Genomic DNA, 25615 nt, shown 5'->3' with positions numbered 1-25615 from the left:
GGTCAGTGATCCCAATGTTATTAATAGGAATAAAGATAAATATATAGGAAGGTCAGTGATCCCAATGTTATTAATAGGGAATAAAGATAAATATATAGGAAGGTCAGTGATCCCAATGTTATTTATAGGGAATAAAGATAAATATATAGGAAGGTCAGTGATCCAGATGTTATTAATAGGGAATAAAGATAAATATATAGGAAGGTCAGTGATCCCAATGTTATTAATAGGGAATAAAGATAAATATATAGGAAGGTCAGTGATCCCAATGTTATTTATAGGGAATAAAGATAAATATATAGGAAGGTGAGTGATCCCAATGTTATTAATAGGAATAAAGAGAAATATAAGTGAAAGAAGGAGGTAGAAGCAGCACATTAGTCATTGGGAGGCCAGACCACGTGTTGGCAGTAGGACCCAGGGGAAGATGAATATTTCATATTATGTTTATAGTTTATTTGCTGCTCTTCTCTCACTGATTATGTGACACAATGAGATGCTGCCGATGGACACAATTGAGGAATCGGTCAGTCATTGAAGAGAGTAAAGTAATCGCTGGGATTGGGAACACAGGTAAAAAGGCCCAGTTTATAAAGCGACTACAAACACCGCTGTGTTCCGGTACCTCGCCAATCCAAAGGCCTAAAATGTGTTTAGAGGCCTGCGGTGCCAGTCTCTTCTTTGTAGCCAATCCAGTGAATAAAACAAATAATAGCTCCGCCTTTTAGCATTTACACGCAAATGGTTGGTTCTAATGCACGTCAATTAACACCGTGTTCTGCGCTGTATGGCTACTGCGTATCTCAATCTGCGCCTTCCCACCCACTTGTCTTTGTTCCCTACGACGCAGCGCTTCCTCTTGTTATAGGCCTCTGGTGGGTGTCAGTCAGTTTTGCCCAAGCACCGCCCCAGCTCTGCGGTTGGCTGGCTCCAAAGCACCAAAGCGCTGTGGTTGGTTGTTACGTTTGTTGCTCAGCGGTCTTCATTCCCCCCCTTCTTTTCCCAGGGTTCTTTGCGCGTCGCGGCCTTGTTCGCGCCTTCAGACCGCGGAGAAGCCACTGCCACCATGTCAGACTATCCCGGAGCCCAGAGCGGTAACCGTAAAGACGCATTTGCCGATGCTGTACAGAGGGCCCGCCAGGTAAGGGCGCTGCAGTGGGAATATTAAGAGTGTGGGCGGCTGGAATAGAGAGCGGGATCCCGTGTAAACGTGAGGCGTTCGGGCCGGATGTGCGGCGCTTCCCTGCGTTCCCTGGGTGCTCGTGTTTGGCGCCGGGAATTGGTAAAACCGCGTATTTAAGCCGGGACCCTTTATCTGTTCATCAACCAGCGGTGTGTGGAGCCTCGGGAGAGCGGTGGCTGCTGGGAATTGTAGTTTCCTACAGACTGGAGAGCGGGAAGATGTATATGAGTGTGTGTTTGGCTCGGGCCTTGGGAGAGCGCGGAGTTTAGTCAGGGCCCATGGCTTTCTCTACACAGGGGGCTTTTTATACGGGCCACTTATTGTCTATAGAGGAGGGAGCTAGGGCCCGTGGCTTGTGTATTGCACGTGATTTATTTAGTGACCCGTGGCTTGTATCCTGCATGTGGCATAATTAGTGGCTTGGGCCCGTGGCTTGTGTATTGCACGTGATTTATTTAGTGACCCGTGGCTTGTATCTTGCATGTGGCATAATTAGTGGCTTGTGTCTTTTGGCTTGATTAGTGGCCCGTGGCTTGTATACTACATGTGGCCCGTGGCTTGTATCCTGCATTTGCCTTTTTTAGTGGCCCGTGGCTTGTATCCTGCAGGTGGCCTTGATTAGGGGCCAGTGGCTTGTATACTACATGTGGCCTTGATTAGTGGCCCGTGGCTTGTATCCTGCATTTGCCTTGATTAGGGGCCCGTGGCTTGTATCCTGCAGGTGGCTTGCAATGTCTAGGGGTCAAGGCTTGTAAGGGGCTTGGCTAGTTGGTCCATGACTTGTATATAGCAGGGTGTTGACTTGCGACCCATTGCTTGTATACTGAATGGGATTGGGCTAGGGGTCAGAGTCTTGTATACTGAATGGGATTGGGCTAGGGGTCCAAGGATTGTATATGGGAATTATCTAGGGGTCAAGGTTTATATATTGAAGGCAGGGCTAGGGGCTCATGGTATTGGAGCTATGGGTGTGTCCATTACAGGGGGTGTGGCTAGAGGACTGTGTACTGTGTGGGAGGAGCTTGGGTGAAGGTATGGAACAGTGCAGTGTTTGCTATAGGGGGCAATGACTTTATACAATACAGGGGGTCCATTGCTTTGTACAGTGCATGGGGTTTGGGTGCCAGGGCCTGAGGTGGGGGAGTTGGGCTTGTGAGTTCATCCTTATGGCACTTTCACTACTAGTGACCTACAATGATCTTGTGCAGCCCCTGAACTCTTCCAGGGCAGGTGAGAATAATAGGGGTGGTGAGTAAGTGAAAACTAGTGAACCCTTTCCTGTATGTTCTCTAGCTTGGGAGCTGAAACCGTCCTTTGTGGGGGGTTGTGCAAAAGTTTAGCTCTCTTTAACTGAGTTGACCTGTAGATCCCTGGAGCACATGCTTTGTGCTGCTTCAACCCCCGACTTTCACTGTACCCCAGATAGCAACTCAATAGCACACCTCTAAAAGTTTTCTTTTAAAGGACAAGTAAACCTTTAAAACCAGGGAATGTAAAATTGATGATGGTGCTATTCTAAGCAGTTTTGTAATTTACACACAATTATTTATTTTGTTTTTATTCCAAGATATTAAGGGATACATGTGCTGTTAATATGAATGAATTTTGTTACAACAGCGCCACCTGCTGGACAGTTTCCCACCAGTCTGACCAGCAAGTAGTCAAGGAAGTTGTCAGGAGAAAGAAAGAGGCTGATGTTCTTCTGCTTAGGAAAGATGTGAGAGAATTCTAATTCTTTCACTAAGCTCTGGCAGGGTGGGGGTCAACGACCCTGTAAACTGTTCTAAATTGATACATTTAGTTGGTAAATTTCTTTGTCCCTGCTGAGCAGAATCCCTGAGTTTCATTACAGGCAGCTGTTAGACTTGATACAATAGTTGCTAATATGCCACTGATACTGCTGAGAAATGTATCTACTAAATGTATCTACTAAATGTATCTACTAAATGTATCTACTAAATGTATCTACTAAATGTATCTACTAAATGTATCAAAATTCTAACTGTTCAGAATCTGCACCAGAATTACTGATCTGCCAGATTGAAACACCAGAGGCAGGGACATTCAACTTTAAACTTAGATTTTGAAAAAATGGAAAGTGATTGAAAAAAGTCTTTATTTCTGGGGAACAATATGAAAACAATGGAACTAAAAAAAAAATGTTTGGAAGCTGAACAACTTTTTTAAATAACATTGGCCATCAGTCTGCTTTGTGGTAGTTGTGCTCAGTCTTCTTAGCAACTGTGAGGCAATAGAAATGCTAATGAGTTACAGAACATAGCCTGGAGGCCACCTGCATGGGCTAGTTACATCTTTTACATTCTATTATCTAAATGGCAGCTTCCCTAAAAGCCTAATCACCCGAGGCAACTTGACTTTCATTGTAAACAGACGTGGTCTAACCCGCCCCTCAATGGCCTGTGATCCTTGGGGATTATGTTGCCTAAGGGCAGAGACATGCTCCGATTCGGGGAGATAAGTCACCCGCCATCTAATCTCCCCAAACTAACTCCCGCCGGCTAGGATTTAAATCACCGGTGGGATGATACCCTGAGCGTTTTGTTTTCCGAAGTCGTCCGAAGTTTCCTTGTGAGGCTCATAAAGTAAAAATAGAATAAGGCTAGAAATGCTGTATTTTGTATACTAAACATGAACTTACTGCCCCACAAGCCTAATCAAACAAATGATTTATGCTTTTAAAGTTGTAACTTGTAACTTTATTATACATCTTTGCAAGACTAAGACTGTGCACATGCTCAGTGTGGTCTGAGCTCATAAATTATCAAAGCAGCACAAGTCAAATAATATCTGCCAGAAGCCGATACAGCAAGACTGATTGATAATCAGAATATACAGACTGCACTGGGTCCTGTGTACAAACTTTCTCCAACTCTCCAGAACCAGTGGCTGCAGCAAAATAATCCTCCAAATAGAATCCCAGTTTATCTGTTTAAATCTGGCTCCATGATCTTTGTCCCTGCAGCTGGAGTTGGAAACAGTAAAGGGGATGTAAAGGCAAAAATAAAATCCAATACAAATCTCTACACAGTCGCCGACTGCTCTACAGGGAAACAAACAAAGCTGCTTGAGTTCTGCATGGCTGGGAAGTAAGGCGGGGGCTCCCCCTGCTGTTCATAAGTATGATTGTTTCCCTGCAGAGCAGTTAGGGACCGTCTGACAATTCCTATCCACAGCAGTAAATGAAGGGGGAATTTCACTGCATACAGTCAGGTTTCTTATAAAAAGGCACACATTTTTTAAAGTATTTTGGAGAAAGGTTTCTTTTTCATTTAAGAAAGTAAAAATGGGATTTTATTTTGCCTTTACATGCCCTTTAAATATATTTAAAATGGGCTCTCGTGTGGTTATGGTCCAAATTACCCAAGCAACCATGCACTGATTTTAATAGGGGACTGGAATATAATTAGGGGAGGGTCGGAATAGAACAATGACTATTAGAAAGTCACAATAACAATGCATTTGTAGCCTTACCGAGCACTTGTGTTCAGATGGGGTCAGTGACCCCCCATTTGGAAGCTGGAGACAGTCAGAAGAAGGCAAGTAATTTAAAAACGAGAAACAGCCAATTGAAAAGTTGCTTCGAATTGCCCATACTAAAAGTTAATTTAAACGTGAACCACCCCTATAAAAGCCACCAAAGCAGTTTATTGCCAATAGATTAGCCACAATAATGCCAGCTATAACACTATATTCTGTAGAATGCTTTACCATACCCGAGTAAACCGCTCTAGAAGCTGTTTTTTTAGGATAGCAGCTGCCATATTAGTGTGGTGTGACATAACTTCCTGCCTGAGTCTCTCCCTGCTCACTCATAACTCTGGGCTCAGATTACAGCAGGGAGGGGGAGTGAGCAACAAATTGACCATGGCCAAGCCCTGGGGGTTTAAAGGAGAAGGAAAGCTACCAAGGCAGTTTATTGCCAATTGATTAGCCACACCAGTTCAAGCTAGAACTCCGTTTTTATTCTTTAGAATGCTTTTCCATACCTGAGTAAATCACTCCAGACCTTGTCTCTGTTTGTTTAGGAAAGCAGCTGCCATACTTGCTTGTTGTGACATCACTTCCTGTCTGTCTCTCTCTGCTGACCCATAGCTCTGGGCTCAGATTACAGCAGGGAGGGGGGGAGAAGAGCAAACTGAGCATGCTCAAGCCCTAGCCCTGGAGGTATAAGCTGAAAACAGGAAGTCTGATACAGAAGCCCATGAGTACACAATAGAAGGAAAGAAATGTGCTGTTTCTTTTGACAGGACTCAGAGCAGCATTACTTTGAGGGTTTACTGGTAAATTTGGGTGGACCTTCCTGATAAGACTTGCTTACCTTTTCTTCTCCTTTAACCAAGATCTGATAAATAGCCATTTGATTTCTCTCTCGCTTCCTCCTACAGATTGCCGCAAAGATCGGAGGCGATGTCACCGGTGGCGTTAACAACACCCCAGAGTTCAACTTCGGGGGGCAGAAAAGGCAGTTAGAGGATGGAGGTAAAGCAGTGCCTGTGATCTAATTTGCAATTCCTCGGTCACGTATTACATTGCGTGGTCACGTGATTCCCTCATTCTGGTTTCTAAATGGCTCACCACGCAGTGGCCTTCGCTATTCGCATTACCCACATTTAGAACAATGAGATACAGTATCTGGTTAATGTGCCTCGCTGCACTGTTGCAAGTTTAACATCAGTAAATGAAGGTGTCTTGTCTTCGGCATCATGCTATAAATAATTACTTGTTTATTCCAGATATGTTTGGTTTTCCTTCTCCAGACCAGCCAGAGTGTAAGAAACTGGCAACCCAACCTGAATGTAAGTAGCCTACTTTCTAATTTAATTTAAAATACTTAATAGTGGCGCTCCAGCAGAATTCTGCACTGAAATCCGTTTTTCAAAAGGGCAAACAGTTTTGTTTTTTTTTTAAATCTGACCTGGGGCTAGACATATTGTCAGTTTCCCAGCTGCCCAAAGTCATGTGTCTTGTGCTCTGATAAACTTCAGTTACTCTTTACTGCTGTACTGCAAGTTGAGTGATATCACCCCCTCCTTTCCCCCCCAGCAGCCTAACAGAACAATGGGAAGGTAACCAGATAACAGCTCCCTAACACAAGATAACAGCTGCCTGGTAGATATAAGAACAGCACTCAATAGTAAAATCCAGGTCCCACTGAGACACATTCAGTTACATTGAGTAGGAGAAACAGCCTGCCAGAAAGCAGTTCCATCCTAAAGTGCTGGCTCTTTCTGAAAGCACATGACCAGGCAACCATGCATTGATTTGAATAAGAGACTGGAATAGGAGAGGACAGAATAGGAAGATTAATAAAAAGTAACAATAACAATACATTTCTAGCCATTTGTTTTTAGATGGTTTCAGTGACCCCCTTTTAAAAACTGGAAAGAGTCACAAGGCAACTCAAAATCTGTAGAAAAAATAAAGACCAATTGAAAAGATGCTTAGATTTAGCCATTCTATAACATACTAAAAGTTAACTTAAAGGCAAACCAACCCTTTAACTAAAAAAAACGAAATTGTGGCATAGTATTGTGTTGTATTATGTCCAAGTTTAACCTTTTTCTCTCAAGTGTTTTAAGAATTTGGTTTTTATGCAGATACCCCCATACTTAAAAACTAAATAAAACATGCTCTTGACTGGGTGACCAGTAAATTGATTGGTTGCTCTGGGTTATTGCAACCGGCAAATTGAACCCACTTAGACACTAAAGTTGGATCACCATGCTGCCTGTAATTTTCTGCTGCTATTCAGAAGCTCAACGTGTGGCTGTTAGAAATGTGTCCGGATTGCACTTGGTCTGTCGCAGAAGTTGGTTTTACAGGGGTGAGATTAGATTATTCGGTTCTGATGCTCAATGTGCAAATATGGGAGCTGCCATGAATTGCAAATATCTGTTAATTCCGAATTAAGGTGGCCATAGATGTTACAATTACCATATTTCCAGGAAAGATCGTTTGTAGTGTAGAGCAGAATGGTCAGATATAATATAGAAACAATAGAATTCCACCTGTATCTGATGATTCAGCACTAACAATGGCCGATGTTTAGGTGCCTTCAAAGGCGCCCGATTTTCCGGCCAGCCTGATCGATGTGCCGACCTATACCCAAGTCTTCTGCTGATATCGGTCAACTCGTCTCCCACCATATACGCACCGAATATATTTTCTTACAATGGTGGCCCTGTGGCCATGTTTACTCATTTATTTTGCAAGGCTCAAGAAAGTGACCGCAGCCCAAAGCATGTGCCGGAAATCAGGAATAAAATATGTGGAGCATATGGGACATCTAAAGAGACACAGATCTTCCCTGCTAAAGGGCTGTGCTGGCTTTGGGCTGGTACACAAACCCTAAAACATAATTGTGTAACTTTTATAGCCTAATTTTAGTCTTTTAAAGGCCCCCATACACAGGCCAATAAAAGCTGCCGATAGACCCATTCGGAAGCTTAATTGCCAGTGTGTGGGGCCATCCAACAGACTTCCACGATCTATATCCGGCTGAAAGTTGGGCCGATCTCTATCGGGCAGGTTAAAAAATCCCATCACATCTATGCGTGTATGTGGTCCCGCCATCCGACCACCCGTACCGGATCCATTATGATCCGATCGTTGGGCCCTATGGCCCACGCTCGGATCAGCCAGATATCACCACCTTCAATGTGGGCATATTGGGGAGAGATCCGCTCATTTGCCGAGAAAAGGTTTCTAATTGTTTTCCTAAGCAGAAGGACATCCGAGCAGCCTCTTTCTTTCTCCTGACAACTTCCTTGACTACTTGCTGGTCAGACTGGTGGGAAACTGACCAGCAGGTGGCGCTGTTGTAACAAAGTTCATTCATATTAACAGTACATATATCCCTTAAAGGGGTTGTTCACCTTTAAATCAACTTTTAGTATGATGAAGAGGGATATTCCGAGACAATTTGCAATTGGTTTTCATTTTTATTATTTGTAGCTTTAGTTATTTAGCTTTTTATTCAGCAGCTCTACATGTCAGCAATCTGGTTGGTAGGGTCCAAATTACCCTGGAAACCATACTTTGGAATATGAACAGAAGAGGGACCTAATAGAAAGAGCAGTAATAAAAAGTAGCAATAACCATGAATTAGTAGCCTTACAGCATTTGTTTTTAGATGGGACCCCCCATTTGAAAGCAGTAAAAAGTCAGAAGAAGAAGGCAAACAACTAAAAAAAACAATTAAAAGTAAAGACTAATTGAAAAGTTGCTTATAATTGTCCATTCTATAATATACTAAAAGTTAATTTGAAGGTTAACCACCCCTTATATAACTATATTGGAATAAAAACAAAATAAATAATGAATGTAAATTGCAAAAGTGCTTAGAATAGCACCATCATCAATTTTACATTCACTTATTTTAGGTTTTACTTATCTTTTAATATATTCAATGTTTTTGAGAAGGAGCCACCTCCTATGTGCATAGATACATGTTACCTAACTTGAAGCCAAATCCTTTTGAATGAGGCTAGAAAACAAATTATATCCTTGAAGCACAGGAAAAAAATCCAAGTGACTTATTTATTTCTTCTTCCTGTAGCAATGCCCCCTCAGCTTGCTCCAGTTCATCCTCCAAGGTAAGCATTAAAGCCAAAAAATATACCCTGTTATCTCTTCTCCCTTCATTCTCATGTCAACTTGTTTTAATCCCACTGATGTGCCATTCCCAGGTCGTCTTCCATGACAGAGGAGTATCGAGTTCCAGACGGAATGGTGGGACTCAGTAAGTTATTCCCTTAATACATATTTCTCACAATGTCCGCTGATTAGGTGGCAGTTTAGTAGACGTTTCCTCTCTTTGCAGTTATTGGTCGTGGAGGAGAACAGATCAATAAGATTCAGCAGGAGTCCGGGTGCAAAGTACAGATATCCCCAGGTGAGAAGTTGTGCTGTAACACACTGCACAGTTAGAGATAGTGACACCTCTAGTTTTGTTTTTAGATCTCCTCTACTTTGATGGCAATAATAACTATGAATCGCAAAATTATTCATGTAAACCCACAAATTAGTAAAATATATTGTAAAAAAACACCCCTCTTCCTCGTATGCAGATACTACTTTCTGTAGGGGGGTGAGTATTACTGCTTTCAGTCTCTCATCTCACTACTTCCTGTAGGAGGGGAGTATTTCTGCTTTCAGCCTCTCTTATGTAACTACTTCCTGTAGGGGGCGAGAATAACTGCTTTCAGCCTCTCATCTCACTACTTCCGGTAGGGGCAAGTACTACTGCTTTCAGCCTCTCTTATGTAACTACTTCCTGTAGGAGGGGAGTATTTCTGCTTTTATCCTCTTATGTAACTACTTCCTGTAGGGGGCAAGTACTACTGCTTTCAGCCTTTTATCTCACTACTTCCTGTAGGAGCGAGTACTACTGCTTTTAGCCTCTCTAATGTAACTACTTTCTGTAGGTGCCGATTACAACTGCTTTCAGCCTCTCATTTCACTACTTCCTGTAGGAGCGAGTACTACTGCTTTCAGCCTCTCATCTCACTACTTCCTGTAGGGGGCGAGTACTACTGCTTTCAGTCTCATCTCACTACTTCCTGTAGGGGGCGAGTACTACTGCTTTCAGTCTCTCATCTCACTACTTCCTGTTGGGGGCGAGTACTACTGCTTTCAGTCTCATCTCACTACTTCCTGTAGGGGGCAAGTACTACTGCTTTCAGTCTCATCTCACTACTTCCTGTAGGGGGCGAGTACTACTGCTTTCAGCCTCTCATCTCACACCCGCTCATGCAAAAAATAAAAGCTGCCTCCTTTCTGAAAATCTCCTTCCCTGCACTGTTGTTTGTGTTTTTTTCAGCTAGTGCTTTTAACTCCTTCCCTCTTACTAGGTTATGTATGCGTGTCCCTTTCCTGTCTGCTTTGACTTTTCCTGCACTAAAGATCTACTCCAGCTCTGGGAGTTAAAAGATTAATCTGGCACAGATCATTCTGTTTGTGCAGGGAAGGCAGGCAAGGGCCACACATAATCAAGTAAGGCAGAATAAGTTAAAAACGCCATTAACATAAATGAGCGGTGCAGAAGAGGAGTTTTGCAGTGTGGTGGTGGAGGAGCAGAGGATTTAAATGTACAGTCACATACCTGAACATGAAAGGCAGCATCAGCACTGTGAGAAGGAGGCTGTAAACCCCTGACCCTGTAGTATAAGCCGATACCACAATTTAACTGCTGCCAGATTCTTCCTGTCAATGAAGCATTTAACCTCCGGCCTTGCAGCTCTCATCGACAAGCCCCAATGGACCATAGGAACGTGTCTGAGTCCAGCACTCTCTTAAAGGAGAAGTGACCTATGTCCAATTTACATACAAAGATGTCACATTGAGGGAAATGTTCTAAAGCACATATAGGCCTGTTTTGATGAAGAATTCAATTGCTGAAACCTGAGACGTGTCACTGTCCCTTTAATATGTGGCTTGAAAGGATATGTAATATGTATTTATCTGCGCTTTGATTGGAAAGGAGCACAACCATGAAATATTCTTGCCTTTGACTTTCAGACAGTGGTGGGATGCCCGAGAGGATCGTTTCTCTGACTGGTAACCCCGATGCTGTGCAGTGAGTAGACTTTTATTTCTCTAGGCCGACACAAATGTGCGCAAGTAGTTGTCTTTTCTCACTAGTGCTCTTTTTTTGACTAGGAAAGCCAAGATGTTGCTCGATGACATTGTTTTGAGAGGTCGAGGTGGTCCCCCCAGCCAATTCCACGACAGCTCCAATGGGCAAAATGGTTCCTTGCAGGAAATCATGATCCCTGCTGGAAAAGCTGGACTGATCATTGGGAAAGGAGGAGAGACCATAAAACAGTTACAGGTGAGTTGAAAGGATATTGCACTGATCACAATTTATACTATTTTATGTAGTAGGACTTAAAGGATAAGTAAAACTTTAAAGTAAGTGAATGTAAAATTGACGAGGGGGCTATTCTAAGCACTTTTGACATTTTTTATTTTGTTTTTATTTCAAGATATTAAGGGATACATGTGCTGTTAATGTGAATGAATTTTGTTACAACAGCGCCACCTGCATGTCAGTTTCCCACCAATCTGACCACCAAGTAGTCAAGGAAGTTGTCAGGAGAAAGAAAGAGGCTGATGTTCTTCTGCTTAGGAAAGATGTGAGATGATTCTAATTATTTTCCTAAGCAGAAGAACATCATAGCAGCCTCTTTCTTTCTCCTGACAACTTCCTTGACTACTTGCTGGTCAGACTGGTGGGAAACTGACCAGCAGGTGGAGCTGTTGGAACAAAAATTCATATTAACAGCACATGTATTCCTTAATATCTTGGAATAGAAAATAAATTAATGTCAAATACAAAAGTGCTCAATTTTATATTCACTTATTTTAAAGGTTTACTTGTCCTTTAACATTTGGTATTTTTTAAGCCCCTGGTTTTTGCTGCCTCAAAAATTAATTGGCTTATAATTATAAAAATCCTACCACGAGAACCTAAAGCCCTCTTAAATGACCTTCCTTTTGCTGCTGGGTGAGTTCGGACTTCACTTTGTGGGGTGCACTGCCCAGTTCGTCACTGGTGTGTCTGGATGAAATATAACTGGCCAATGAGCAATAGTATGGCAAGTCTAGTGTATGCAGGAAATAGTGCACATAAAGTGTCCTGCATTATAGATCTCTGATGGGTCCCTCTGTCCTCATGTTTTGTTTCTGTTGTCACGGTGTTAGTATTATCCACAGTGCAATGTACAGTGCTGCAAAGTATGATGGAGCTTCCTAAATTAAAGGGATACTGTCATGGGAGAAAAATGTTTTTTTGTTTTTTTCAAAACGCATCAGTTAATTATTGCTGCTTCAGCAGAATTCTGCATTGAAATCAGTTTCTCAAAAGTTTTTTTTTTTCGTTTAATTTTGAAATCTGATATGGGGCTAGACTTTTGTTGGTTCAGGATTGCAATTTTATATTGTATCATATTATATGCAGTTTAAACAGTAATTTATAAATAAAAATTACATCTAAAAATCGTGACAGAATCCTTTTTCAGTATAATGGGCTTCATTCTTTGCCCTTTTTTTACAGGAACGAGCCGGAGTCAAAATGATCCTGATACAGGATGGCTCACAAAATACCAACATGGATAAGCCTCTTCGTATAGTGGGGGAACCTTTTAAAGTGCAGGTAATTAAGTTTTCATTGGATCTTTTAAAGGGGTTGTTGGACTTTAAATTAAAGGGCTGAAGCGCAACTAAAGTGTGAATTTTGAGGTCGCCACAATGCTCTAGAGTGAAATTCCACAACTCTCCATTCATTTCTATTTCTCTATTAAAGGAGATCTAAAGCCTAACTAAAGTAGGTAGAAATGTTGTACATGATTTGTGCTTCTGTACCAGCCCAAGGCAACCACAGCCCTTTATGGTAAGGGCACACACTCAGATTAAAGGAGATTAGTTGCACGGCGACAAATCTCCTCTTCGGTGCAGGCTACTGGGGCATCTTTGGAGACGCAGATCTTTACTGCTAAGGGTCAGGGCACACTCTGATTTGGGCAGATTAGTCACCGAAAATGAATTGCTGCAAGTGCCATACCGCCGGCGATTTACATTCTACTCGGCGGGAGGCAGTTCGGGGAGATTAGTCGCCTGAAGAAGAGATTTGTCGCTGGTTGACTAATCTCCCTGAATCTGAGCGTGTGCCCTGACTCTCCAAAGATGCCCCAGTAGCTCCCCATCTTCTTTTCTGCTGATTCACTGCACATGCTCTGTGCTGCTGTCACTTACTGAGCTTAGGGAGCCACTCACAATATACAGTACACATAGAATAGAAATGTCACAATATAAGGCTGATTAGTAATTAATACACATAATTACTACATGGCAGCACAGAAACCAGTGCAATTAGCATCAGAATTTAATCAGCAAACCTGTAGCATCAGCTTATATTACAGCCAGGGAAGCTCATTTTCTGCTGGATAATTAGTGACGAGCCCTAAGCTTAGCTTCTCAACAGCCAATCAGAGCCCACTGAGCATGTGAGCGTCACACACTTTCCAAGATGGTGACCCCCTGTGACAAGTTTGAAGTCCTGGATCATTGCTGCTATTGACAAGCTGAAACTTTAGGCTCGTGCAATAAGTTCACTATATAAAATATGCCATTTTTAGGCACATTCATTTTTATGGTTTGGTTCTCCTTTAACTTTTAAGCATGTAAAGTTTCTGGGTGGTGCGCAAGTGCTTTGGTTAAATATTTGGTAGACCTTAGGTGGACTGGCAGCCTACAGGAGACTGTTTGGCAGTACATCTGGTTTAAATGCAACCAAAACTTTCCTTTAAGCCTGAAATTCAATAATAAGCACCTGCTTTGAGGGGTTGGAGAGCAACATATTGCGCACAAGACTCTGGTTGGGAATCACTGATGTAGACCGTGATAATCTGAGACAATTTGCAAATGGTTGTTGGTTTTTTGGGTGTTCAGTTGTTTAGCTTTTTATTCAGCAGCTCTTTAGTTTGCAGTTTCAGCATTGATTGCTAGCAACCATGTATTGAATGAATAAGAGACCGTACTATCAATAGGAGAGCTCCTGAATGGAGAGATGAGTAATAAGTAGAAATAACTAACTTTTAACCACCCCTACAAAAAGACTTCTAAATGGCTTGCCTTTTTAAAAGCAGAGACTGTTAGTTGTCTCTGCAGAGGCAGAAGTGCTCTCCTGTGTGTTGGGTTGTGTGGAAAGGCATCTGTTTAAAAGCTGTTTTTCCTCAATGCTCCATCTTGCTCTAGACACAGTGATTGACCTATGGTAACAGTCATTCTTTTTCTGTTGCAACAGCAAGCCTGTGAAATGGTGATGGATCTTCTAAAGGAGAGAGACCAGCCGAACTTTGACAGAAATGAGTATGGGACACGAGGTGGTGGAGGAGGAGGAGGAGGAGGAGGTGGTATTGATGTAAGTAGAAGACTTCCTTGCTCGATGTAATGCATTCAGGTTTGATCGCTAGAAAATTAAAGGCATGCAACTACCTGAATAATAAAAGGTTTTATGGCTTGAATAGGAAGATAACCGTTTTACAAGATCTGTTGAATGAAAACCTTTCTCATATGGCATAAGACCTGGTTAAACAGATATTGCCTATAAAAAAAAATCAATTTCGTTCTTAAAGGATAAGTAAACATTTACAATAAGTGGAAGTAAAATTGATGGGGTGCTATTCTAAGCACTTTTGTCTTTTACATTCATTATTTATTTTCTTTTGATTCCAAGATATTAAGGGATACATGTACTGTTAATATGAATGAATTTTGTTACAACAGCGCCACCTGCTGGTCATTTTCCCACCAGTCTGACCAGCAAGTAGTCAAGGAAGTTGTCAGGAGGAAGAAAGAGGCTGCTCTGATGTTCTTCTGCTTAGGAACAATTATAAACCTTTCTCACATCTTTCCTAAGCAGAAGAACATCAGAGCAGCCTCTTTCTTTCTCCTGACAACTTCCTTGACTACTTGGTGGTCAGACTGGTGGGAAACTGACCAGCAGGTGGTGCTGTTGTAACAAAATCCATTCATATTAACAGTACATGTATCTCTTAAAGGGCACCTATCACAGCCAAAATCAAACACATATTAACAATCTGACCAGTACAAGCTAAACACGTTTAATCAAACTACATATATAGTTTTTTGAAAAAACTGCAGGTTTTAAAAAATATCCCTTACTTTGTCAAATGGGTTCTTTCACTGAGGGAGGCCATATTGAGACTCTAACAGAGACTCTAATGTGCAAATTTCAGGAGCATGCTCAGATTGTAACACTGCTTTGAGTATTCTACCCAGAATGCTGTTTTAGTAAACTACTCCCTAGAAGTATCCACTAGAAGTGCTGCCACCTGCTAACTTCCAGCAGATGGCAGCACTACTGTACAGCAGCTAAAGCACAGGTTTGGCTGATTTGAAAATAGCTTAGAAGGGTTGATAAGCAAACAAGGAATTTGAACTGAGCATGTGCGAGATTTCAGAGCTACAGTTGGCTGGGAAGATATAGGTAGGAGGAGCCAGTGAAATCCAAGATGCCTGCCTCAGCTAGAACTGCAGTGGAGATAGGGGAGATCTTGCAGAAGGAATAGTGAGCTGATCATTTACATTATACAAACAATTCTAACTGTTTTAAAAATCGGATTTCTTGAACTTTCACATAGTGTATTTACTTAGTAAATGATTTTGGTCATGATTGGTGCCCTTTAATATCTTGGAATCAAAGCAAATTAAATAATGAAAGTAAATTACAAAAGTGCTTAAAATTCACTTACATTCGCTTATTTTAAAGGTTTGCTTATCCTTTAAATATCATCTTTGCTGTGCTTGCAGGTGCCTGTCCCCCGACACTCAGTTGGGGTCGTTATAGGACGCAGTGGGGACATGATTAAGAAGATCCAGAATGATGCCGGTGTCAGGATACAGTTCAAACAAGGTAAAAAGGATCGGGTATATGGAAGCTTGGAGGGGGCACATACAGCTGATGACACATTATATATTTGGGGAAACCAAAGGCTTTCCCCACTAAGTCTTCTGGTCCTGACTACCACATTGACTTGTTATTCAGGAAATACCGCTCAGCAAGGTTCCCTATAATTTCTTCTTGGCTCTGCGCACAAACAATTTGCAAGTGTTTCTTTGTGCAAATGACAATTTATGGTGTGTGTGAGCGCACAGCTTTGTGGGAAGTGCCTCCGATATTTTAACAGGTGACACCACTTGCCCCCCTCTGGTTTGCTTGCCATACTGTTCCCAGTACTAGACCAGTTAACCTATTTAGACTGCTGTGGAAACTGAACATCCCTGAATATATATATATTTGGTTCGGTATTTGGTCGAATCTTTTGCGAAGGATTCCGGGGGTTTGGCCGAATCCAAAATAGTGGACTAGAAAAAATACCCTTTGACTTTAATGCATTAGGACTAAAAAGTCTCCGTAAGAAAGAACGCCTATTGACTTTAACGCTTGTGCAGAAAAAGTCGCCATAAGAAAATACACCCATTGACTTTAATGCTTTAGGACTAAAAAAGTCTCCGTAAGAAAGAACCATTGACTTTGGAGCGAGAGAAATTGTCACGCACGTAAAAATTGATGTGTATAAAGACGCCAATTGACTTCAATGCATTTTGCAAAATTTTGTCAGTGCGCATTTTTTTGCAGTTACGCAAAATGTTCATCGAAACGGGACAGGTTCGATCATCACTAAGGATGACACTCCTTCCTAAGCTAACTTGTATTCTCTTCCAAACTCCCCTTATAATGATCTGTCTTTACTCAACTAAATATTGTTTAGAAAAATTCATCTGGGCAGGTTGTTGCCCTTGACTGAGTCTGAATACCATTGCCAGCAGTAGATCCTCAGGAAAGACCTTCTACTGTATTTTGACTAAAGGTGGCCATACCCCGAGAGATCCACTCGTTTGGTGATGTCAACAAACGAGCGGATCTCTCTCATAGGCTGATCCGATCGTGGGCCCTAGGGATTTTTAGTCCGATCGAGATCTGGCCGCCAGCTTATTGGCCCATATACTATCTGTCAGCAGCTTTTATCGGCCCGTGTATGGCCACCTTAAGATTGTTGCCCATCTCATGTGCTGGCTATATCATTGTTTATGCAGGCTATTAAATGATCACTTTCTCTACTTGCAGACGACGGAACCGGTCCTGACAAAATTGCTCACATCATGGGCCCCCCAGACAGGTGTGAGCACGCAGCGAGTATTATTAGCGATCTCCTTCAGAGCTTACGGGTAAGTGCAACAGGATTTCATGTCGTTGATCCAGTAATGACTGGCTCTTCTAGGTAACACCCTGTTTGGTTATAGAAAGTCTATTGGCTACAGAATCTATATCGAGTATAAAATACAAAATTTAAAGGGGTTATTACCTTCAAATAAACTTTTAGTATGATGTAGAGAGGGATATTCTGAGACAATTTGGTTTTGGTTTTTTATTTGTGGTTTGTGAGTTCGTTAGCTTTTTATTCAGCAGCTCTGCAGTTTCGGCAGTCGGTTGCTAGGGTCCAAATTAGCATAGCAACCATGCACTGATTTGAATAACAGACTGGAACATGAATAGGCTGAATAGAAAGATGAGTAATGTGTAGCTTTACAGAGTATTTGTTTTTAGATGGGGGACAGTGACCGCCGTTTGAAAGCCGAGAAAAATCCAAAGAAAAAGGCAAATAATAAACTATAAAAAATAAAGTAGACCAATTCAACAGTTGCTTAGAATGGGCCATTCTATAAAATAGTAAAAGTAAATTTAAAGGTGAACCACCCCTTTAAGAGCTGGGTAAGCATGAAATGCGTTGGGCTCCATGTGGGGTTATTGATATGCATTTTAATGATAAATATACTTTTACAACAGCATGAATATAGAGAATTTTTTAAATTTTTTTTGGTACTATAAAGACCCTATGTGGACCGTGTGGTTCTTAAACTGTTGTATTTTTCTTTTCAGACTGGTCCCCCTGGTCCTCCAGGTCCAGGAATGCCTCCAGGTGGCAGAGGAAGGGGTCGGGGGCAGGGTCCTTGGGGTCCTCCTGGTGGTGAAATGACATTCTCTATACCCACTCACAAGTGTGGACTGGTGATTGGAAGAGGTAAGCCCCGCCCCCTTTTCGGCTTTTTTAAAGAACTGATAAATCCGTAAACGGTTTCTCTGGTTAACTGCTATGAATATCTAACAGGTGGGGAAAATGTGAAGGCAATTAATCAGCAGACTGGAGCATTTGTTGAGATCTCCAGGCAGCCGCCACCAAATGGGGACCCCAACTTCAAGATGTTTATTATTAGAGGCAACCCCCAACAGATCGACCATGCCAAGCAGCTGATTGAGGAGAAGATTGAGGTAATGAGATGTTAGAAAGGTTCTAATTGTTTTCCTAAGCAGAAGAACATCAGAGCAGCCTCTTTCTTTCTCCTGACAACTTCCTTGACTACTTGCTGGTCAGACTGGTGGGAAACTGACCAGCAGGTGGTGCTGTTGTAACAAAATTCATTCATATTAACAGCACATGTATCCCTTAATATCTTGGAATTAAAAGAAAATAAATAATGAATATAAATGACAAACGTGCTTAGAATACCCCCTCATCAATTACGTTCACTTATATTAAACGTTTACTTGTTCTTTAATATCTTGGAATAAAAAGAAAATAAATAATGAATGTAAATTACAAAAGTGCTTAAAATAGCCCCATATCCATTTTACATTCACTTATTTTAAAGGATTACTTATCCTTTTAAAACTTTGCCATTTCAACCTCTTGCTCGGCTCACTGGTCCCTGCCATTTTGGGGTTTTAACTGTTCTAAACTGATTTTTTTTTTTGGCTGTTAAAATTGAAACAATAGTTGCCAACAACCCACTGATGCTGCCAAGAAATGTTATCGACTAATGTAGCAAGTTGTTGAGGATCTATAACCTGGGCTGCTAAACGGCCACACTGAGTTTAAAACCAACTTTAATTTTAGAAATCGAGCCAAAACTTAATTGAGAAAAGTGTTTCTGGTGAAGTATCTGCAGACTGAATGTGTTGGCAGGTGAAACCCCCTTTAATGTGAGGAGGGCACAGTGTAAATGGCTTTGGCACAGAATATTTAGTGCAGATCTTTGCAGTTGTTCTACAGTATTTGTGCACTTGTACTATACATAATGGGAACTTTGTTTCTTTACAGGGCCCTCTTTGTCCAATTGGACCCGGTCCACCTGGCCCAGGCCCAGCCGGTCCCATGGGACCTTATAACCCAGGTCCCTACCAGCCTGGACCTCCAGGAGGCCCTCCACAGTAAGTAGAAGATATGGACTACCTTTATGCCTTAGGCATACAAACCGATATGTAGGAAAAGGCTCATGCTGCAAGTTGTAGTTCTTCTACATGTTGCTAAAATACTTTAATGCCCTTACCTTTCAGCCAAGGACCCCCTCCTCCAGCAGCTCATCAGTACCCTCCTCAAGGCTGGGGAAGCACATATCCCCAGTGGGGCCAGCCTCCTGCAGCTCACGACCCCAGTAAGTGTCATCCCTGATTGTATGCTACGGAATCTATTTTTAGAGTACTTTTCAACTTAAAGGGATACTGTCATGGGGAAAAAATGTTTTTTTTTCAAAATACATCAGTTAATAGTGTTGCTCCAGCTTCTCAAAAGAGCAAACCGATTTTTTGATATTTAATTTTGAAATCTGACATGGGGCTAGACATATTGTCAGTTTCCCAGCTGCCCTCAGTCTTGTGACTTGTGCTCTGATAAACTTCAGTCACTCTTTACTGCTGTACTGCCAGTTGGAATATAACCCCCTTCTTCCCACCCATTTCGGATGCATTATGATCCGACAGTTGGGCCCACAATTGGCTCAGCCCATTAACGCCCGCTGCAATGTGGGCGTATTTCGCAAACGAGTGGATCTCTATGGCCACCATAACAGAACAATGGGAAGGTAACCAGATAGCAGCTCCCTAACACAAGATATCAGCTGCCTGGTAGATCTAAGAACAACACTCAATAGTAAAATCCAGGTCCCACTGAGACACATTCAGTTACATTGAGTAGGAGAAACAACAGCCTGCCAGAAAGCAGTTCCATCCTAAAGTGCTGGCTCTTTCTGAAATCACATGACCAGGCAAAATGACCTGAGATGCACCTACACACCAATATTACAACTAAATACACTTGCTGGTTCAGGAATTACATTTTATATTGTAGAGGGAATTATTTGCAGTGTAAAGTTTAATTTAGAAATAAAAACTACATCCTAAAAATCATGGCAGAATCCCTTTAAGTTTTCATTGTTCTTTCTGCTCTCCCCTTTCCAGCAAAACCTCCTGCTCCCACAGATCCCAGTGCTGCATGGGCTGCTTACTACTCTCACTATTACCAACAACCTTCTGCTCCCGTCCCAGGGCAGCCCCCCGCTGTTCCTGCACCTCCACCTCAAGGAGAACCCCCACAACAGCCCCCATCTGCCAACCAGCCTGATTACACAAAGGCCTGGGAGGAATATTACAAGAAAATGGGTGAGTTTCTAGCGCTCACATGTACATAGCAGATAGAATTCTGTAAAAGAAATCCTGCTTTTAGTCGGTAACCAGTTGGGATGCACCGGATCCACTATTTTGGATTCGGCCGAACCACACGAATCCTTCACGAAAGATTCAACTGAATACCAAATCCAAATTTGCATATGCAAATGGAAAGGGGAAAATATTGATTTCCTTGTTTTGTGACAAAAAGTTGCGTTTTTTCCCTCCCCACCCCTAATTTGCATATGCAGATTCGGGTTTGGTTGAGCTGAATCCTGCTAAAAAAAAGGCCGAATCCTGAACTGAATCCTGGATTCGGTGCATCTCTAGTAACTGGGGAGACACCGGTGGCATTTATGGATTTCCACAGCTATAGAATGAATATTACCTTTTCAGTTTGTGGTTATTGCTTTACCGAGCCTTCAATCTTAAAGGAGAACTAAACCCTAACAATGAATATGGCTAAAAATGGCATATTTTATATAGTGAACTTATTGCACGAGGCTAAAGTTTTAGCTTGTTAATAGCAGCAATGATCCAGGACTTCAAACTTGTCACAGGGGGTCACCATCTTGGAAAGTGTCTGTGACACTCACATGCTCAGTGGGCTCTGATTGGCTGTTGAGAAGCTAAGCTTAGGGCTCGTCACTAATTATCCAGCAGAAAATGAGCTTCCCTGGCTGTAATATAAGCTGATGCTACAGGTTTGCTGATTATTCAATTCTGATGCTAATTGCACTGGTTTCTGTGCTGCCATGTAGTAATTATGTGTATTAATTACTAATCAGCCTTATATTGTGACATTTCTATTCTATGTGTACTGTATATTGTGAGTGGCTCCCTAAGCTCAGTAAGTGACAGCAGCACAGAGCATGTGCAGTGAATCAGCAGAAAAGAAGATGGGGAGCTACTGGGGCATCTTTGGAGACACAGATTTTTACTGCTAAAGGGCTGTGGTTGCCTTGGGCTGGTACAGAAGCACAAAACATCATGTACAACATCTCTACCTAGTTATTTAGTTAGGCTTTAGTTCTCCTTCAGTTGTTTTTTTTTAATGAGAATTTTAAAAGGGTCAGCAGCTGTGACACTGATATTTTATCCTCTTTCCGAATAGGTCAGCAAACTCCACAGCCTGCGGGGCAGCCAGACTACACAAAAGCTTGGGAGGAATACTACAAGAAGCAAGGTGAGCTCAGAGATGTATCAGGGGGGGGGGGGCGGGGTGTTGTGTGGGCTTTGAACAAATAGAAAAATGTCCACTTGCAAATAACAAATGTGTATTTCATGTGTTCATGGTTTAACACCAATTCACACCAATCACAACATTTAGGGGAGGTGTGTTATCCAATCCCTTCCTCAGGTGTCGTGTGAGCTTTGTCAAAGGCATCAGGAGTCGTCAAATCAAATAGTCCCGATGTAGAAGTGCCAAAAACAACCCGTGCTGCCTCCCAACGGATTTATTTAAATGGGGCCCGTCTGACGTTGCTAATATGGCTGTTTTGTTGGCCAGAAAATGCCCTAATGCACATGTCTGGGGCCACGCTCCCATTAGTGGTGCCGTCAGGTGGATTCTGATTTGAATTTACTGGAGAAAATGCTGTACTCGCTATTGGTCAAATTGTCTTCCTGTCCTGCTTTTAGTATCCATAATTCATTCCGACATCTATAAATATGCTTGTTTATTGGGGTCACTGAGTTTAATAACCATTTAGTTGACAGTTGGTGGCACACGGGGAGATGAGTGCAGCATTTTCTCCTTCAGTAAATTCAAATCAGAATCCACCCGACGGCACCACTAATGGGAGCTGTGACAGTCACGTGATTTAACGTCCCACGCCTAATTTACATATGCAGATTCGGTTCGGCCATGCACAAGGATTCGGCTGAATCCTGGATTTGGTGCATCCCTAGCTGAGATTAAAGTTTAGTAGGAAAGTCGCTTTCATTTTTAGGTTTCGCTGTCCCTTTAATGATTACTGAATACTTCAGCAGCAGGATTTTACATTTGTTGTTTTTTTCAGCAGCAGCAACTCCAGGAGCACCAGCAGCAGCAGTGGCGGCAGCAGCAGCAACGGCGGCTCCACCTGCAGCACAGCCAGATTATAGTGCAGCATGGGCAGAATATTACCGACAGCAAGCAGCATATTACGGACAGGCTCCAGGAGCTCCCCCCACACAACCCCCATCGGCACAGCCGGGGCCACAGGTACGTAGCTTGTTTGTGCCATAGCCGGATCATGCCAACTCCTTTTTCACACTTCAGACTTTTCTGATACTATGGTATGGAAATTAAAAAAATGTCAGTGTTCAGTAGGCTCTCTGCTCTTCCCCTTTGTGTGTTAAAGGGATACGGTCATGGGAAAAAATGTTTTCTTTTCAAAACACGCCAGTTAATAGAGCTGCTCCAGCAGAATTCTGCACTGAAATCCAGATTTTTTTTAAATTTCATTTCAAAATCTGACACATTGTCAATTTCTCCGCTACCCCCAGTCATGTCAGTTTGCTCTGATAAACTTCAGTCACTCTTTACTGCTGTACTGCAAGTTGGAGTGATATCACCCCTCCCCCCCAGCAGCCTAACCACAGAGCAATGGGAAGGTAACCAGATAGCAGCTCCCTAACACAAGATAACAGCTGCCTGGTAGATCTAAGAACAACACTCAATAGTAAAATCCAGGTCCCACTGAGACACATTCAGTTACATTGAGAAGGAGAAACAAGAGCCTGCCAGAAAGCAGTTCCATCCTAAAGTGCTGGCTCTTTCTGAAATCACATGACCAGGCAAAATGACCTGAGATGCACCTACACACCAATATTAAAACTAAATACACTTGCTGGTTCAGGAATGACATTTTATATTGTAGAATGAATTATTTAGTGTAATTTAGAAATAAAAACTACATAAAAATCATGACAGAATCCCTTTAAGTATTTATGTAAACGTAATTGCTTGAACTCCTCCCACAAGGCATTTTAGTGAATGGAATAACAGATTGACTGCTTCCTGTAGTGAGAACCGACAGTGCGGAACGTTTGAGCTCATGATTGTCATTTTTTTTCTCGCAGGCCCAATGAATGTCACTTGCCCCCTGGCCCGTTGCCCGTCTGAAGAGAGTCCCGCTGCTGCTGCCCGTCTCACAGTGGGGAGAAGTCGTATGAAGAGTCGTCTAGTCGTTTTATTTTTTTTTTTTTTTTAGGACCCGCCCTCTCCTCCACTTTACCCAGGAGGCCATCTTCCAAAAGTAAAAGACGAGCCCCCGGAGGCTTGTTGTGTGCAAAGCAGGTGTAGAAATTAGGACTAATCTGAGCGCAACCCCCAGAACCCTCCAATTTTCTTTCCCCAGCAAAGACACACGGTTTTATTCACTGGAACCGCCCTGTGAGTAATAAATGTAATATATAATTTGTTTTGTTTTAAGTAAAGGTTAATTCCCTATGTCCCTGTGCTTTTAGTTCAACATTCCCTGGTATCACCCCCCGTGCTGCCTGCTGCTCCCTCCCCTGTGCCTGGGGATCCGTGAAGGCTGCAGCTCCCGCCCCAGTGGATTGTGGGGGGTGATGGGAGTCAGCTGGTCCGTCTCACAGCTGGGGGGGGGTTGTGATGTGTTTTTTTTTTTTGTCTATTCAGAGACATGGAAACTGTACGCTGAGTTTTTACTTTTTATTGCCTGTTTTTAACTTCACAATAAACCAATGAGAAAACTCTCCCAGCTTCCACGTTACTTTCTCTCTCTCGTTTTTTTTCTTGAAATCCCTATTCTTTTTTTTTTTTTTTTTTCTTTAGTGAGTGAAATAGCTGTTTAATAAAAGTTTCTTGTGATGACTATTTTGCAATGTGTGTTTCAGAGGACTCTAGGGCAACCCATTGTTTTCTTCACTAAAGAGATTGGCTGTAACTTTAGCAGCTAAAACCTGCGCTTTTAAGCATTAATTCTCGTGTCAACGACATGTTTGTGGCTTTAAAGGATAAGTAAACCTTTAAAATAAGTGAATGTAAAATTGATGAGGGGGCTGTTCTAAACACTTTTGTAATTTACATTCATTATTTATTTTCTATTGATTCCAAGATATTAAGGGATATATGTGCTGTTAATATGAATGCATTTTGTTACAACAGCGCCACCTGCTGGTCAGTTTCCCACCAGTCTGACCACCAAGTAGTCAAGGAAGTTGTCAGGAGAAAGAAAGAGGCTGCTCTGATGTTCTTCTGCTTAGGAAAAGAATTAGAAACCTTTCTCACATCTGTTTTTATTGTCTCCAGCTATTGTGGTGGGCACAGACCAGGCGGTTGCAAATGGAGATACAATAAAATTGGGACATACCAGTTGGCCATCGTTACCGAATATCATGGAATCCCTTTGTATGTGGCTGCACACAGCATGTCATGTGACCTCCGCCAGCCAACAGCAGACACTATAATCATGAAGTAGAGGCTCAGCCATGAGCTGATAGATATGAATGGCATGAGAATAGCAGCACCAGCTGGATGAATAAGTCCTTCTTGGTAACAAATGTGCAGATTTGCCTTGGTATGGTCAGACTAACATGCCAATCACAGGGAAAGTATACACAATGGTCTTATAGAAATCCTCTTAGATAAATAATGATCTACCCCCTGCTGTGAAATATAAGGATATTAATGTGACAGAGGAGCATATACATGATGCTCAGATTTCCCTGTATAACTCAGCCTTCAGCCTTGTGTCTTTATATGGTCACAGAACAACCCCTCAGTGACTTCTAATATCCTTATCATTTACAGTAGGGGGTACATTATCCCTTATAATACATGAGTGATACTCAGAGTTCCCTGTATAACTCAGCCTTCAGCCTTGTGCCTTTATATGGTCACAGAACAACCCCTCAGTGACTTCTAATATCCTTATCATTTACAGTAGGGGGTACATTATCCCTTATAATACATGAGTGATGCTCAGAGTTCCCTGTATAACTCAGCCTGCAGCCTTGTGCCTTTATATGGTCACAGAACAACCCCTCAGTGACTTCTAATATCCTTATCATTTGCAGTAGGGGGTACATTATCCCTTATAATACATGAGTGATGCTCAGAGTTCCCTGTATAACTCAGCCTGCAGCCTTGTGCCTTTATATGGTCACAGAACAACCCCTCAGTGACTTCTAATATCCTTATCATTTACAGTAGGGGGTACATTATCCCTTATAATACATGAGTGATACTCAGAGTTCCCTGTATAACTCAGCCTGCAGCCTTGTGCCTTTATATGGTCACAGAACAACCCCTCAGTGACTTCTAATATCCTTATCATTTACAGTAGGGGGTACATTATCCCTTATAATACATGAGTGATACTCAGAGTTCCCTATATAACTCAGCCTGCAGTCTTGTGCCTTTATATGGTCAC

The 25615-nt window shown here is 42.1% G+C and overlaps 1 protein-coding gene across 2 annotated transcripts; it reads left to right on the top strand.

Annotated features, from left to right (window-relative positions):
- Positions 1 to 908: 908 nt before the first annotated feature.
- Positions 909 to 23936, top strand: khsrp.S (KH-type splicing regulatory protein S homeolog). 2 transcript variants are annotated; one of them, XM_018239494.2, is made up of 20 exons: positions 909 to 1141; positions 5590 to 5683; positions 5938 to 6000; positions 8763 to 8799; positions 8893 to 8945; positions 9027 to 9098; positions 10724 to 10781; positions 10865 to 11036; positions 12261 to 12359; positions 14010 to 14126; positions 15539 to 15641; positions 16857 to 16957; positions 17670 to 17811; positions 17899 to 18059; positions 18889 to 18998; positions 19125 to 19222; positions 20025 to 20225; positions 21346 to 21417; positions 22253 to 22437; positions 23298 to 23936. In XM_018239494.2, the coding sequence occupies exons 1-20, from the start codon at positions 1067 to 1069 to the stop codon at positions 23304 to 23306; spliced, it is 2022 nt and encodes a 673-aa protein (XP_018094983.1). In that variant the 5' UTR covers positions 909 to 1066; the 3' UTR covers positions 23307 to 23936.
- Positions 23937 to 25615: the final 1679 nt, after the last annotated feature.

Source organism: Xenopus laevis, chromosome 3S, assembly GCF_017654675.1.
Source record: "Xenopus laevis strain J_2021 chromosome 3S, Xenopus_laevis_v10.1, whole genome shotgun sequence".
In the NCBI taxonomy this organism is placed as follows: domain Eukaryota; kingdom Metazoa; phylum Chordata; class Amphibia; order Anura; family Pipidae; genus Xenopus; species Xenopus laevis.
This window is presented reverse-complemented; position numbering and strand designations above follow the sequence as displayed.

Bases quoted from the DNA above. Each gene is read 5' to 3' on its own strand.
- khsrp.S (XM_018239494.2), top strand. From the start codon at position 1,067: ATGTCAGACTATCCCGGAGCCCAGAGCGGTAACCGTAAAGACGCATTT. The intron at 9,099-10,723 runs GTGAGAAGTTGT...TTTGACTTTCAG, and splicing joins CAAAGTACAGATATCCCCAG to ACAGTGGTGGGATGCCCGAG. The intron at 20,226-21,345 runs GTGAGTTTCTAG...CTTTCCGAATAG, and splicing joins GGAATATTACAAGAAAATGG to GTCAGCAAACTCCACAGCCT.